The sequence below is a fragment of the Thunnus thynnus genome, chromosome 24 (genome assembly GCF_963924715.1).
Source record: "Thunnus thynnus chromosome 24, fThuThy2.1, whole genome shotgun sequence".
Taxonomy (NCBI): domain Eukaryota; kingdom Metazoa; phylum Chordata; class Actinopteri; order Scombriformes; family Scombridae; genus Thunnus; species Thunnus thynnus.
Genome location: NC_089540.1, coordinates 959121 through 976509, shown reverse-complemented (window position 1 = coordinate 976509; position 17389 = coordinate 959121). Strand labels below are relative to the sequence as shown.

Genomic DNA, 17389 nt, shown 5'->3' with positions numbered 1-17389 from the left:
GAATGTGAGAACAGATAAAACTGCACATACATCATTCTCAAACATCACAGTCAAGGAACAAGAAGAAAAGGATTTTTGTGTTGAGGGTAATTAATGTTATTTAGTTGAATCACTTCTTGACCTTGACAGCAGATGACAAAAACTACATCTCACCTGAAGGTTAGACCATCTGCTGAGAAAGCATCACAATGTCTACTAATGGCTCTTGATTTTGTGTCTGATATATACAGTCTGCTCGTTGGAAAACTTCATTCATTGGCCGGTCGGCCAGCTTTCTTGTAGTTAGAAAGCTTCTCTGAGCAGCAGAGATTATAAACCTTTAGCTAGTGGCGTTATCAGCTACACTGTGTGAACAATACTGACATACTGAACCATGTTGTCTCTTGTCAGGTCTAGATGTTCTTCCTGGAGGCAGTTTGACCAAAACCTTGACATCTAAATTGATAACAATCCCTCACAACATTACTAAATCAACGACACTGCACTTTGTAGCATATTTATGAAACTGCAAAATGTGTTTTAATAGGAAAAGAGGCAGACCCAGAACATGGTATAGTATACAATCAGTGGTCAGATGCAGCAGTGCCTGGTGTAAGTCAGTCTTTGGCACACAGTGCACATTCCCAAACAGCTGACATAGTGTTTAGAAAAAGAGACATGTTTTCAGCATACTGTACAAAGAGTCCTAAAAAGCCTACAATATACTTTATAAAGTTACACAACAGCCAGGACTAATAACATTCATCTGCTCTAACACATAAATAACAAATGATTTCAATTGAGAAAAGCAACAAAAACACTAATCAATCATACTATATTCCCTTTGGTAGATCAAGGCTAGCAAGGAGTTTTCAGTTTTTCTGTTCCTCCCTGCTGAAGGACGGCAGATCAGCACACAACACACACCAACAGCTACACACACACATAAACACAAACCTCACAGCCCTTGAAGTATGATCCAGTCAACGGCAGCACTAACTGAATGAAGATAAATGTTCTAAATACAGAAATACATTGCAGGAAATAAATGTACGTGTGATCTTAAGTTGAAAAAAAAAAGGCTTTAAAGGAGCAGTCTGACATGTTGAGAGTCGGATAACAAGGTCAACCTATTTTGATTTCAGCCATCTCCATGACAACTGACAAAACTCCATCTGCTGATGAAGACCATGAGCTGGGGTCCAAAGCTCCAGAATAACCTCATAAGTGGACCTTGACCTTTTTTATCCAAAAAATATAAGTAAATATAATTTTATTTCTGTGCTTCTAATAGTCTGACACACGGTTAGCTTAGCTTAGCACAAAGACTGCAAGCAGAGGGAAACTGCTAGCCTAGCTCCATCAAATGTGACAATGAGATTTAAATACTGTATCTTTATGTAAGCTCGTCACCACTATACCCAAGAAGAGACATTCATCTGCAGATGATTTTCTCAATGAATCATTTTGTCTATAAAATGTCAGAAAGTAGTGAACGATGCCCATCAGAATTGCTTAAAGCCCTTTAAATGTTGTTTTGTACTATCAACATATATTCAGTTTACTGTCACGTATGACACAGAAAAGCTTCAAGTCCATGCAACCAGCAAAATCAACAATAACAAACCCTTATTCCTTTATCAAAACTGTTGCCAATTTATTTTCTCTTGATTGATTAATCGATTCATCCACTAAACCTCGGGACTCTAGATGTGTGCAAATGACGGGACTTTAGAGAAATGAGCTGGACACACTGGAAATGTCAGAAAATGAAGTAAACTCAAAATGTTTAGTAAAAAACATCTAGTGTTGAATATTTGCTCTCTCACTGACAGACATTCCACTGTTGTGGTTTGACTGGTGCATTATTTCCTGTTAGTATAAAACTGTAAACTGTGTGTGTAAACAAACTGCAGAATACTAGAAATTATTGCAATGAATATACAGCACATACTGTATACAGTTAGTATGAGGTGTGAAGTTGGGACACAACTGCTGTGTGAGAGAAGTAGAACCATAAATATCTGTCCAATAAATGAACAGTCACTGTGTAATTAAGATTCAGAAGATTTTGAGGCGTAAAGTGAAGCTAAGCTACGAGATGGAATATGGGGTCGGGGGGGTGTGACTGTAACGTTGGTCTCCGTTCAGATTCCAGCCAGCTCCATGTGCTGATGAAGACCATGAGATGCGGTTGAAAGCTCAAACACTAGTAAGTGGACTTTTGAGTTAAGATGATTGAGTCAAACAAGAACAAACATGTCCTGGATCTCCATAGTAGTGACTCTAGATTTGACAGAAAATGTCAGACTGTTCCTTTAAAAGCAACATGCAGGTGGACAGACTTGTTGCATGTGTCCATGAGGCCGGCTGTGAGGCTCCATCCTCATCTTTATGAGCCGTGGTACAGGTGGATGCTGCTGGCCACCGCCTGGTTGTACCTCTGCTCCGCCTGGATGCTGCTCTTGTACTCCAGGCGGCTGCTGTCAGTCAGCTCCTCGGCGGTGTCTCCGAAGCCGTGGTAGTGTCCGTAATGCAGGAAGTCCCCGCAGTCGGCCCCCATCAGCCCCCACCAGGCCGGCCGGTGGGACACGCAGCTGCTGGGGCTCCCGGTCATGTGGAGGGAGCCGCACATGTCGGCTGAAGCGCGCTGACCGGACGCGGCTGCTGGCTGCTGATTGGCTGGAGGGCAGGACGCTTTGTCATGTGTGGAGAAGCTTTGCATCGGTGCGCTGTGATCCTGGTCGGCAGCTAGTAGCGTGTGGTGATAACTGTTGGTGACGGCTTTGGTGTCGACATCTGCCGGTTTAAAAAGTTTCAAAGTAAATCTCATGTACACAACATGTGACACTTCTGCCAAATTATCCATCACATGTTTTCTGTGTGGTCTGACACTGCATCACACGGAAGCTATCAGAAAAATGAATCCTAAATATCACATGACCCTCTGGTCTCACCTGAGCTGAGCTCCTGTGCAGACTCCATGTTCATGCTGTCCAGCTCCTCACCTACACTGCTCTGCATCTGCAGCAACACTTCTGCAACACAGAGATCATGGAAACAAATCATTAAGGAAAGTAGATGGAAATCATCATACTGGTGTGATGATGATGATGATGAGTGGTTAATTACAGGCTTTTAAAAAGAAATGAATCAAATTGTCGGGAGGGGGGAGGGGGCTTCCTGTTTATGGCCACGAGTCAGAAAATTTACATCAACATAATTTGATTCTTTTGGTTGGTTTGGTTTCAATCTGCAACCTCACTTCACACATTGATCTTTTAACTACTACTATGCTTAGAAAAAGACGACTACTTGCTCTCCGTTACCTCTCCTGGCCTTCTTCATGTGACCAGCCTCAGTGGCAGTCAGCAGCCTCTTCCTGCTGGCTGCTTTGCTGAGCAGGCCCTGACCGTTTCCGTTCTGCACTCCGTTCACGTGGAGTCCGCTTAGTTGCAGCAGGTGCTTGTGGGCGTTGGAGATGAAGTGAGAGCAGTCGTGGAAGCCGTGAGCTTGGGCCAGGTCTGCTGCTGTCTGCCCGCTGGCATTCCTTAAACTGAACGAGAGGGAAGAGTGAGCGCGTGCTCTGCTGTTCAACTTCCACAATATGTCATCAAAACAGTTTGTCTCTATCTCAAGCTGCACTAATGACTGGGTGAAGGCTTACACTCGCTCTCAGTTTGAATATTGCAGTGGGAGATAATCATGACTCATCAAATCAAATCAGTTTTGTTTGTTGTTTATTATCAAAATGTAGAGTTGTGGTTATGATAATCTCCCCCTGCAACACATTCTAACTTTACTCACATTTAATGACTAATTCTTACATCTTAATAATGATAATAGAATCAATAGAATGAAGGCTTAATATTGATTACATTAGAAAATATCAATACAATTCATTGTACAATTTAAAATATCTTTAAAAATTCAATATTTTGTGATTTAAAATGTTTATGAACAAAAGCTACAAATGTATTAAACACATTTAATTAAATAAATGTAAGAATAATATATCATTTACAGATCACAGTGGTATTACCATGAATCTAACTCAGATATCAGTTTAACTCCCAGTACATTTACATAACATCTGACATCAAATGAAATGTTTCCTAACAGGTTCTGAAATGATAAACGTCTGATATTAACTGATATTAACTGTCTTCCTCAATACAAAACAATACAATATAAGAAGAAACAACAAATGAAGATGTTTCATTTTAATGTTGTATACATTTTAGTTACTCAATTACATGCTGAGTTTAACGAAGTATTGTTAGATTATAAGCTGTTCAACTGGAATTTGGGGGGATGGCTGACAGAATTTTAAAATTGTCAACAAATCCCATGAAAAGACCAAAAACAAGTCCACTGGTTCCTACTGAGGACAAAAATCTTTCCAAACAACTCACAAATATAGTTTGATTGTTTTTAAATGGTTCAGTAATGTCCTAAAACAGCTGGTGACTGTTTTTAATAAACATTACTCAAACAAGAGGAAATCTGTGGGGACTATTTTCAGCAGTGGATTAATCCAACTTTGGTGCTGTTGTGAGTATTTCTGGTTGTGTGTGTGAGATTGAAAAATAAACAAGTGTTTGTGTTTATGATGATGAACAGTGTGAGTCATTGCTGTGTTGGAGCTCTATGACACAGAGGATTAAGATGTATCAGGCTTTGCTTTGGGTCTGAACATGGGATTTTATGGGAATAGAAAAAATATAGAATTACAACAAGTCGTTTTTCTGGAGCTTTCTATTGCATCTCACAGTCTTCAGCAGCACACAGTTTGCTCAGTTGTCATGGAGTTGGCTGAGAGGATGCTGTATAAGTTATGAAGTATTGATTTATTTAACCAGAAGAGGGCCTCACTGAGATGAAATTCACTTTTACAGGCTGTCCTGGCCAAGACAGCAGCACCACAAACTTCTCTTATGTGTGTGTAAATGTGCCGAAATCAGTGGCAGTAGCTTTGTGGAGGCTGGCACTGACGTCAGAGTACTGCAGCATCGCCCACTTGTTCAGAGTGGGTCTAACAACGGAGTGGTGATGTGCTGCAGTGAGTGACCAGGGAGTGGCAGCACAAGAAGCTGGGACTAGAAATGCCCTCATGCAACATTTTAAGTCATTATAATACTGATGTCTCATTTGTATGTCACTTGCTGCTAGTGATGTAATGTCTTTTTTTTAAATACACAACTATAAGATTACCATTCCAGCCAGGAGTAAGCAGAAGTCTCCAACCCCCCCCCATGTAGAATATCTGCTCCCCAATCATAACAATAAGTCAGAATGTAGTTGGGAGTGAGCATTTAAGATCTGTTGCAGACAGCCTGTTTCTAGCCGTCATGTTCATTGTGATACCAATGTGTAAGAGACTCTCTGGATGTTTGTATCAAAATATATCTGATGGCCACTTCTATTTATTTCCTTCGCATATTGATGGTGGACAATTTCAGAGGGAAAGCAGAAATCATTTTTCTTATCTAACCATCACATTAACATGTGTGTGTGTGTGTGTGTGTGTGTGTGTGTGTGTGTTACAATGATGAACAGAACAATGCTGTACTGTGTGCCCTTGTTTGAGTAATCTGCTTCATCTACTGCAGTTTTTGCAAATTATATGCAAATTACATATATGAAATATATACTGAATGCCTGAAGTATATTACTCATATATAAAATGTGTATTAAAGGTCAATAGTAAATGGTTAACAGAGTCATAAACATGGCCACAGTTCTTCATGAGGAAGCAAACTAAAGCCAGTTTCAACCACTTTATGTCTAGAGGAGAATCTCTCATACTCTACTATGATTTTGTGTGGAAGATGACTTTAACAGTGACTAAATAATACACATGAATGTTAACCTCTACCACCTGCACCTCTGTGTTACACAGCATCACTAACTAATAGTGTGTAGTGATAAAAGACTCTCTGCATTAACCATCACCACACTCAACCATGAAATATTCAAGGCTGTTATTAAATAATAGTTATGGAGTTTGTAAGTACAGTGAGTGCAGAGAGAAAGTTTAAACTATATACTAAGTGAGAGGAGAAGGGTTTCAGGTAGATGGTCTGAAGTAGCTGCTGTCTGGATTATGAAGCCTATAACCTGCTTGGAGGAAGGTCAGACATGCTTTGACCTGACTTCAGAGATGGTCAATCTTGGGTGCAACTTGGCACGTTTAAACTGATGGAAATGGAAACCAACACGGCATGGTTTGACTCAGTGGAGCCAAAAGTGCCGATGGACTGAAGGTCCACAGTCATCACAGATGTCTTTAAACCTGAACTTAAAACCTACCTCCTCAGCCTCGCTTTTGATTTAGAACCATTTAAAAACTTGATCTACTTTATTTCATTCACTTCTTTTATTGTATTTGTGTTGTAGAATTTGACATTATTTTCCCTCTCATCTATTTTATCTACTTTTTATTTCAATCTACTTTATTATTTTGATAGCCCATTTTATTTTACTACATTTTTATAATTGTTATTTCTCATGTACATTAGTCTCAAATACTGTTTACTGTCTAAGTTTGTTCTGTCTTATTATCAGCTTGTCAGTCATCTGTGACTAACCTGTATCAAAGATAATATACAAATAAGGTTTGATTGATTGACAGTTAGTTCATGTGACGACGCCCGAGCCAGCTCCGTTTACCATTCACTGTGTTGTGAGATGCAGATAAAAGCTCCTGAAAAAGGTAGTAAGCAGACCTTTGAGTTTGATTATTTTGCCACATTGTTAAAAATGAACTTCCATGCTGAGTTTTCCTCTACAGTAAGTAGAGTTCCTACCTACACGGTTTCATTTGATATGATATCAACATGTCATCACTTAACTAAATCTAAGCCTGTGTATTAACCGTCATAAAGGTTGTCATTCAGTAAAGAACCTGTTGAAGGAAGCATTTCATTTCATTCAGCTCCTGACATGCTTTGATTATTTCACCCATTAATACAACAGAATAAGCTTCCAGCTGAGACTGAGCTTCCTGTGATTTCTACAGTAGTTCCTGAGGCAGTTTACAGTTAGTTAGCACAGTGGTTTGAATGTCAGCACAATAACAGTTAGTTGTAAGCTAAGCATGCAGGTCTAGACATGACTATCATCATCATCAAGTGTTTTCTTTGCATTTAAACCAATCACTGCAGGAAATACCTCGCCAGTTTGCCAGTTGCAGAAACTGTAGGAAGCGATAGTGAACACTCATTGCCACAACTGTAAGATGCTCGCTGATGCACGTGTGGCAGATTCTGCAGTGCCTATTTGGATTGCTCCCCCCTTTCTGGGATTACTCGAGAAAAATCATGTTTATATTCAATAGCTGGAAAACATCAAAACGTGCAGGGGGTTTGTCTCTGCCAGCACAGTGGTTATCCTTTCTTTACATCAAAGCACATGATCCAACAGCAAATCTGAATATGTACTTCACAACTGTAACACAGGACCAATTAAACAGTGTCAAATTGAAAGTAAACAGGTAGTACAAGTTTCTACACACCCTTGTTGACTGAAACACCCCGAGGCTGAAAAGCTCATGATGTGGATTTACTGACACTAACACAAACTGACTCAAACCACACTCATTTGATTTCTCTTGAAGTGAGATCCAAAACCAACTGCACTCAAGTGATGTTCATGTGAAAAAAAGAGATATCAGTGTAGTTAAATATTAGAGCTGCATTCATTTTTTTAACCACCTGAGGGCAGCAGAAAAAGCAAAAAGCCATCTGACATATAATCACATATGAAATGATGATGGTGAATATATGTAGGTTGAGTGGACCTCTGTGTTTATTGTAGATCAGACTAGAGACTAACTGGTGAACACAAAGTACAGCTGAGGCTGCTGGGAATGTCAGTAGTTTTGTAGGCATTTAGTCATAAACCAAAGCATTGTTCAAATTTTAAAAAGTGACCTGATGATGGTGAAATGTCAACCTCTTGATGGTGCAAGAGGAAAAATGAGATGATCATCAGGATGAGTAAGACTCATCCTCTGGCCACTTATGAAAGTCTGTACAAGAATTGTTGATATATTTCAGTCTGAACCAAAGTGGTTACACGATGGACACACCAAGACAACGTGGTTAAGAATATTGATACGTGCATAAGACAGTTGTCATTTTCCCGTCCAGCACCCACGTTGTTAAAATAGCAGAGGCACTTGCGCCCATGGGTGTTGCTCTTAAGTTGTGGTCAGGCGCATTGTTGGTGCATTGCTATCTTGAGGCCGCAGAGAGCGATTGCGCAATTGACCAACAAAAACCTGGACTGAAGTCAATGGTGAAATGTTTGACTGTTATTTTAAGGAGCTTTATCAAGACAGTAATATGTGGCTACACAGGCGGCTGCACAACATACACTCTGCTTGTTACACACACAGGACGCACAGCAGCGCACAAACATGCAAAAGATTACAAATAAAAGGATTACAATGAGAAAGATTATTATTGTGTATATCAGCATATTTTAAAAAATACATGTCATAATGCTTGGTCATAATATTTATCAGAATTAACTAATCACAGTAATGAGGGATTAAATTGTTTAATTATTCAACCAAATCGTTGCAATACATGTAGGTATTTAAACAGGCAACAATGGATCAGACACAGATCAACTTTCCTGCTGCATCAATACATGATGACATGAGGAACACATGAGGAAATAAATGAGGAAATAAATCTGTACAGCTTCTAGCTGCTGCCAGCAGCAGGATCAGCACCTTGGAGAGCTGATCAAGTCCTGATAACTGTGTTAATGATTTTACCACATGTTTAAAATTAATGATTTAACAAATATTCTTTAAAATTTTTGAGAGTACAGTGATCAGGTTTCAATACTTTCAGCAATTAAAACCTGCTGATTTGACCTGTAACTCCATGACTGAACAAAACGATTTTAAAGAAACCAAAGCTGTAATTTAAAAAAATAAACCTTTTCAAAAACCAAACGAAGATAAATTTGCAACAAATTAATGAACAGGATGTTAACTGGTGGTCTGGGGCCACGGGAGGGTTCAGGAGCAGCAGTGTGCTCGTTATGGATTGTGAGCTTTCCATTTGCGCACCAGCAGATCCGTTTCCTCTGCGGAGAAGTGTTCCTTCTCACTACTTGGCAAATGCACCATCATAATAGCAATCCACCAAGGTGCAAGTGCACCTGGCTCTTAAAGGGAATGGGCGATGACACTCTGATTGGTTTATTGCATGTTACGCCCAAAACACACCCATGATTAATTAAGAGACTATGGACAACCCCTCTGAACCATGCGCCTGGCGCAGCGACCATTTTTCCGCTGTTAAAATAGCATAGGTGGATTTGGACACACCCTAAATGCAATTGCGCCATGCACTTCAGACCGTGCGCTTTAGATCGTTAAAATAGGGCCCCAAAACTATAATTTAACCTACAAAATATCCAAACCAAGAATAAGCAAATAAGCCTAAGAATCTGACCAGTTATACGATACGATGGACACATTTTAGTCAAACAAACAACACATGAACAAAACAGGAACAAACAGAGACGAAACACAATATTAATGTCTCTTTTTTCTTGTCGTTATTGGATGGGGTCAATTTTGCTGTGCAGCAGTGTCTGATTTTCAAGAGAAATCAAAATTGTTTCCCCTACACCCAGAAACCAAACACGTTGTAAATACAGCTGACATGAACACCATTCCAAATGAATGCATTCACTTTTTCATTTTAATGACATTGTTAGAGTTCTTGTTTTCCATTTTTTTTAAAACTCTAAATCATTTTTGTAACACTAAACTGCAGAAGAACATCACAAACAATAAATCTCACCTAAAAAACTCTGAGACATGGTCAGTGTTTGAGGTTTATAAATGCTTCAAAATGAGAAGAAACATAAGAAACATCAGAGATTTTACATATTTTGAAGTTATAATTTCTCACCGAGTGAAATCCTGTAATCTCAATAAATTTCCGTCAGTGTGCCACAAGTAAACAGAAACACATGAGCTTTTCTGCCTTTGCATAATGTCTACCCTCTCATTCCAATATCATATATAACATATGAGTAAGTACAGTATTTTACCTGTGAAGCTGTTAAAGAAAATACAACATGAACAAATAACTGTCCAACTAAACTACAACTTAATATCACTGTATAAAATATGACCTAGTTGTATGAATCCATTTTCAATCAGCAGGTTTGGAAGGGAACAGGTAATGAAACATCTGACTTATTAAAGTGATTTATTCAGTCAGATTGAAGAGATAATTCCACCTGTTCCCTGTGGAGTTTCCTTTGTTTCAGGACCTCTCGAACAAGAATGTCAGTAACACTTTGGATCATCACAAATGAAATCTGGAAGTGAATCTTCAGGAATCACCGTTCTGGTTAATGGTTGAGAACCCACATTAACACACACCAGATATCATTGTGCTTCTATCATTAGAGCTATGAGGAGATGAAAGTCAGCTATCCTGTTCCCTGCCAAACAGCTGATATGACATTAACAGAGACATAATGAAGACAGAAGAAACACCACAGCAGCAGAGCAACACAATACTAATGCTACAGTGCTAAGAAATGTGTCAGCATTTAACAATATTATATTTATATTATATTCAGATGATCTATTTTACTGTGTGAACAGTTCATGGCTGTTTGACATTTGAATGATGACTGATGTGTGCTGTACTGAGATACTATCCTTCAGCATCAGATTTGTTTTGTGATGTGCTGTGATTATTCTCCATCAAACCTGGTAAGGAGCAGATTGGAGCAGCTGGGTGTGTGTTTGCAGCTGCAGCTGAGCAGCTCTGTTGCTGTGGTTCACACTGGACATGTCAGAGTTGCTGCTCAGAGGTCAGACTGCAGGATACTTACTGTGGTTTGGCACCTGCTATCAGCAGGACCTGGATGCACTCCAAGCTACCTGACCTGGCAGCCTTGTGTATGGGAGCCTCGCCTACAAAGTCCTGGAAATACATGTAAAACACTGTTATATAGGTAAGATTTAAGGCCGTTACAAACACAACATTACATATTGAAACATGAGCAGTATGTCCCTAATGCTAAGTAGACAGTTTGAGAGCAGGGACAGTTCATTGTTTTGCTTTATAATAGATTTTAGCAGGATGTGGAATATCCACACATAACATTCATCCACACGTAACTTCATTTAGTTGAATGTAATAAATGTTCTGTTCCTTGTCCATAAACAGACATTCTTATGAATTTACAGGGATATAACATTTATATTTCTCCACTACATCACTACCAGTGGTGGAAAGTAACAAAATACATCTACTCAAGTACTGTACTTGTACTTTACTCTGGCACAGTACTTTCATTTTGTGTTACTTTATATTTCTACTGTTCAGAGTGAAATATACTTTTACTTCACTACATTTATTTGACAGCTACAGTTACTTTACAGCTGTTTTTTAAAAGCTGTAGTGAGCATATTAAACATGAGACATTGTTAAAAGTACATTTGACAACCAAACAGTAAATAGAGTAATTCAAATTAGCTCCAACCAACCGACCAACTACAACACTGAAATGTTGCTTTCATGTTTATGCAACAATAAAAATAATCCAATAATATCATGCGTAATTATTCCATGAGGCCATTCTGAGTGATGAGTACTTTTATTTTTGGAACTAGAGGTAAACATTGCTGTTAGTACTTACATACTTTTATGTAAATAATCTGAACGCAGTGAATTCAGGACTTGTAATGGATTATTTTCTACATTGTGCAATTATTACTTTACTGAAGTTAAAGGGGACCTATTATGCTTTTCCTTATTTTCAGTCATATATACATGTTACAATGTCAGATGTTCATATTAAACATGACCAAATAATGAGGTAAACGTATGTGGAAGTAATCCCTGAGAGACTTCAGACTGCTCTCCACACTCAGTTTCCGACTGTTTTTTCTACTTTCCAGACAAGCTGATGTCAACTCATGACGGATTTCTTTATATAGTCATCTGCTCCACACGATGTATGCATGATGCAGGCAGAAACTATACAGTCAGAAGAATATTTTACTAGTTATTACCTTTGTTATTTCCTGACATCAGACCTTTTCTACTTCAGTCGGCTTTTTAGCACATTTCACAAATGTAATTTACACCACTATGTCACACAATAAGCAGGTAATGAGTGTAATATTTACCAAACACAGATGCTATTCAGTTCTAAAACAGATCTTTTGACAAAATGAAAGCCTGCCATGAGAGAAACACTCGAACATGACAGATGAACTAACAAATCTATTCAAGCATCCAACAGACAAACAGTCAAAGATTGATTTAGTGTAAAAAGATGTTCATGGTGTAATCCTGCAGATAAAGGCACTTCTCATAAACATGTATAATTGTAAGTTAGTAGATGATCTACCATAGGTCCCATTTCCATACACAAGACCACACTAGTGGACAGTGTTGGTGCCATTCAAACTTCATCAGATATTCAATAATAAAAATACAGTAACAGATCCAGATGTGACACATGTTGAGTGTGATTACACACTAAAACATCTGACTGACCTGCCTGTTGACGTCAGCTCCAGCCTGAGTCAGCCACACCACACAGTTAGGATGTCCTCCGAACGCTGCGGTGTGTGTCGGTGTCTGGTTAAAGCGGCTGGTCACCGTGTTCACCTCACAACCCACCTGCACGAGGTGCACCACACACTCCAGCTGTGTGTACAGAAACACAGATGTTAGTGTTGGCGAACAAAGGATCTCAATCAACAGGAGGGTCAGGTTAGTGAACCGTTAAACAATACTGATAGGAGATTTCTGGTGGGCACTGATTCATGTTGTAAGAAATCACCTACAATATATGAGGTCGACCCTGCAGGTGAGAGATGCTGGTGTAATAAAGCACTAGGAGACTTAGGTGTTGTTGAAATGTCAGATGTGTTAGTTAGGTTCATGTTTTTTCAAGTCTGTCTTAAAACTAAACTCAAACACCCGTATGTTATGAAAGTGTAATCAGTCGCTGACATTTCTTTTGTTCGTACCGACCACCCAGCATAACACAGCTGCAACATAAGAGATGTCTTGTTCCATGAAAAAAAGGCATTTTTAAGTTCAGCTGAAGTCAATATGAGGTGTCATCAGTCAGACTTTGGATATCTTCCAAAGTTACTGTGTTTTTAGTGCAATATTACTCCTTTGAGTTATTATCCTTTCACCGTAGCTCAGCAACCAAACTCTGTATGTGGAAACAAACTGAGAGAATTTTATAATAAAAAGACTTTGGAAGACACCCACGGGATCTCTCTCATATTAGCTTCAGCTGAACTTCCCAATGTATTTACACAAAATGACGACCTCCACCAGTTACACTGTGTAACCCAGGTTACAAATAGAGCAATAGTCATACATATATATATACACTATATATCATATATATATATACACTAATGAAAAATAACTAATAAAAATACATAATTCATGGCGATAAATAATCTATAGTCCTAAAATATATTAAAATACACTATTTTTCATTTAAATAAGAAAACTTTTTTCTCTGACATTCTAAGTGTTATTTTTGTGAACATTCAGTAACTTTGTGTAGATTAACTAGATTGTAGATTTTAGATAAAAAAGGAACTTTATTTCCATCATGCTGATCACGTTTTTTCCACCCTGCAGATTGGACAAGAAGTTGGATCGTTGTGTGTTTGGCCTGGAGACAGGAGCATACACACATGACATCAGATGCTGAGCTTGTACACACACAAGGATTCAAAAAGAAACATCCCAGCCTCCGGACCCACTGCGAGGCTTTGACTTACTGAATGACTGCGGATTTTTCCTCATTTTCAAAGTCCACTTAATTGAACTGAGAGATACTAAACTGAAACGGAAACAGGATATCCTGTTGGAGTACAACATTGTACAACTACCAGTGTTATGCTTTGTATAGCCTATATCAGCAATTAGGTTCAACCATAGGACAGTTTTTTTTTAGAATTTTTCATTGCAGGGCCGTTAACCGGTGCAGTGGAAAGACAAGCCTATATGTTTTGTTTATTTCTTTTCATTCATTTAAGAATAAAATAGATTTATAACACTAGTAACGACTATCTGAGGAGGAAAATGGTATCAACACACCATTTCTGTTCAGTTGCCAACCAGTGAAGAACAATCTGTTATAACTGCATAGGCTAAAATTGTGGAATTCACACATTAAACTTTAATCTCTGGTAGGTTTATTAGACTTCATTTCAGCACCATTCACTGTTTAAATAGTTTGGTGCATCTTTTGTTTTAATGCCTCTCCTCCTATGATGGCAGTATGTTATATTACAATAATTGGGATTTACAGGAGCCTTGTGTTTATTTTGTTATCTACAGTACATTTGTGAAAAATGATGTTAAAGTTTTGATGTAAACTATGAAAGTCAAAACTTTCATCAGGGGGACAAATATTTTTGCTGCAGGGCCAAATTTGGCCCACATACCACCATTTGCCTACCACAGGCCTATATTTTGAGTTGAATGGTCTATTTTATGTTTTTTTCTTGAAAAAGGGGCAATTTAAAGGTTCAAATTATCTGAAAAAAGGACTGGAAGAAGATACTTACCCTTCACATGAAACAATAAAAAAGTCAAAGGGAAAAGAGCTCAAATAAAAAGGTTTAACCTGTTAAATTAAAGTTCTTAAACTAAGGAAATATTATTAACTTATTCTAAACAACCAATTATTGTGAATACTTGTATATGTTGTGTTAAATATATGTGTGTTTAATGTTTATTAGTAAACTGACGACTGCTTTCAAAATTTTACTTAAGTAAAAGTACAAAAGTATTAGTTGTGAAATTTAATTTAGGTATCAAAGTAAAAGTACTCAATATGCAAAATGGCCCCACACTTGGGCCACAACTAGCAAATATTTTCATTTTTATTATTTTCTCAATTAGTCAATTAAATGTTTAGTCAATGAAATGTTAAAAAAATGTGAAAAAATGGCATTCATAATTTCTCAGAGACCCTGACGTCTTCAAGTTGGTTGTTTTGTCTAAAAGGCTAAAATGTTGTTATGTCATATATAACAGGGAAAAAAGCAAATATTCACATCTAAAAAAAAAAAGAAAAATTAACTGGTAACCATAGCAGTGGAATTAATCTAGTAGAGTAAAATGAAATGTAGCGGAGTGGAAGTATAAAGTAGCATCAAATGGAAATACTCGAGTTAAGTTTAAGTACCTCAAAAATTATACTTTAAAACTTTTCTTTAATGCTGAAAATATCAAGCTTAAAGAACAGGTTCGCAATTGCTCAAGTCTGATTTAAAGGACCAGTATGTAGAATTTAGTGGCATCCAGTGGTGAGATTGCAGATTGCAACCGACTGAGTACCCCCCTCTCGCCCCCCACCAAGCGTGTAGGAGAACCTACGGTGGGCACGAAACCCTCTCTAGAGCCATACTCACAACATATTGAATATTAAATTCAGTTTCTGATCATATTTCTGCCAATGCCCTAAATCTTACTTAAAACAGTCACATGTCCAAATGAACACTGACATAATCATTCCTCCTGTTCATACTGAAGATCCCTTTATAATGCACTTATAATGTAAGGGATGAGGGACAAAATCCACAGTCCTCCTTCTGTAAAAAATATATTTAAAAGTTTACATGACGCTAACATGAAGCTTCAGCGTCAAATCAAGTTGACATCTTTCAACGTTACAGTCTTTTTAGTGCCAAAGTCCCTCTTTTTGTTACTATACTTCCACTACGGCTCAACAGGGAAACACTGTCCAAGGAAACACAAAGAGGGAATTTGATGCTAAAAAGACTGTAAATGTGTCAGATATCCACTTGATATGACTAACTCAGACTGCTGAAGACTCATATAAGCTTCACATCAACTTTTAAATGCATTTTTTCACATAATGACTGTGTGGACACACTGTGGATTTTGGCCCCATCACTTACATTGAAAGCACATTTGAAGGGGATCTTTTAATAGCCAGTATGAACAGGAGGAATAATTACAGTGAGACTATGTTTTAAGACACAAAATTGTGAACCTCTCCTTTAAAATGTTGCGTTTGTACTAGAAACTTGTGGCAAAGTGTCATCATCAGAAAACTCCCACACCTTACTGTTCCTCCAACATAACTCTCAGTAAACACACTGGGATACGTTTATTTTATACAGAAATGGTTACAATAGGTTTTGGACTCGGTTAGGTTGGTGTTATTTTTAAGTGAAAGCTGTACGGACGTGTTAACAGCCATGCTTACTGTATCATTAACTGAAGCTAATAGCGGTTACAGTATGGTTTCCTGTTTTACAGTGCTGTTTTGGCGCCTGAATAACTATTGGCTCCACTAGAACCAATGAAAAAGCTGCAACCCGTTACTTTATTTATTTTTTTCCGTCCAAAATGACCTTTATTGCGCAGACACAGCCAACAGTTTTACAGCCGCTGAGCAGCAAACCACACTCACAACACTCTAGACTCAATGCTGCATACGGCTTCTTGACTAATAACACTGCATTTACACCACATATCAACGTTTTAAAAAGGCTCATACTAGTCGCTACTGTCCACCGCCATGTTGTGGTTGAAAACTCTTCTGGCAACAATTAGCGAAGCCGTGATTCAAGTTGTGGTTAAATTAAGTCCTGTAACGTTATACTGTTTTGCATGCAAGACGACAGTAAGAACAATATAGAAAACACCCCCCAAATGAGTTTTACCCCTTAGGAAGACTGCTTTTAGTTAGGCAAAGCTCTTAATCTATCTGCGTTAGTAACTTAATCCCTACCTGTCCATAGTGAGCTGCCCAGTGTATGGGGGTCCATCCGTAGCAGGAGTCCTCAGTGGTCAGAGGAGCCCGGTGTGAGAGCTGCTCTAACAGTGACGCCAAAGCGCCAACATCTCCGTCCCGGCAGGCGCGGTGGATGGGAAACTGGCTGGTAAACACCTCATCACCGGAGAAGTCTGGTTCTAGTCCCACAGACATGAGTAAACTGTGAAAGTCGGAGACACAAACGTTCCTCTCAGGTGTTCCCGGTCCCACAGAGCAGACGACACACGGTTCAAATCATAGTTCAAACACAAAGGAAGAAGAGGAGGCCGGCTCTGGCTGGCCGGAGAAGAACAAAACCCGGACTGGAGTATGGCTGGCGGCAAAACTACTCGGAGCCACATCGAGGCTTGCATGAGTTTAGACGATGAACGCTAAAACCTAGTCAGGGTGGTGGCTAAAACCCGGTTAGGAACATTATCCACCGTTACACCCCCTACAGGTTAAAAGAATAACTACTCAGAAGTAAGGAAAATAATTTATTTATCTTTGAAAATATTATTTTTGCTGGGCTCGAGGATTTTTACCCTGCGTGAATCATTTAAACAGGTCTCTAGTAATA

At 38.6% G+C, this 17389-nt stretch overlaps 1 protein-coding gene across 1 annotated transcript; it reads right to left on the bottom strand.

Annotated features, from left to right (window-relative positions):
* Positions 1-496: 496 nt before the first annotated feature.
* On the bottom strand, positions 497-17380 carry ankrd10a (ankyrin repeat domain 10a). Its single transcript, XM_067582803.1, has 6 exons — positions 16786-17380; positions 12537-12689; positions 10861-10952; positions 3309-3535; positions 2937-3017; positions 497-2778 (listed from the first exon to the last, which is right to left on the bottom strand). Exons 1-6 carry the CDS (start codon positions 16981-16983, stop codon positions 2372-2374), a joined length of 1158 nt encoding a protein of 385 aa, XP_067438904.1. The 5' UTR covers positions 16984-17380; the 3' UTR covers positions 497-2371.
* Positions 17381-17389: the final 9 nt, after the last annotated feature.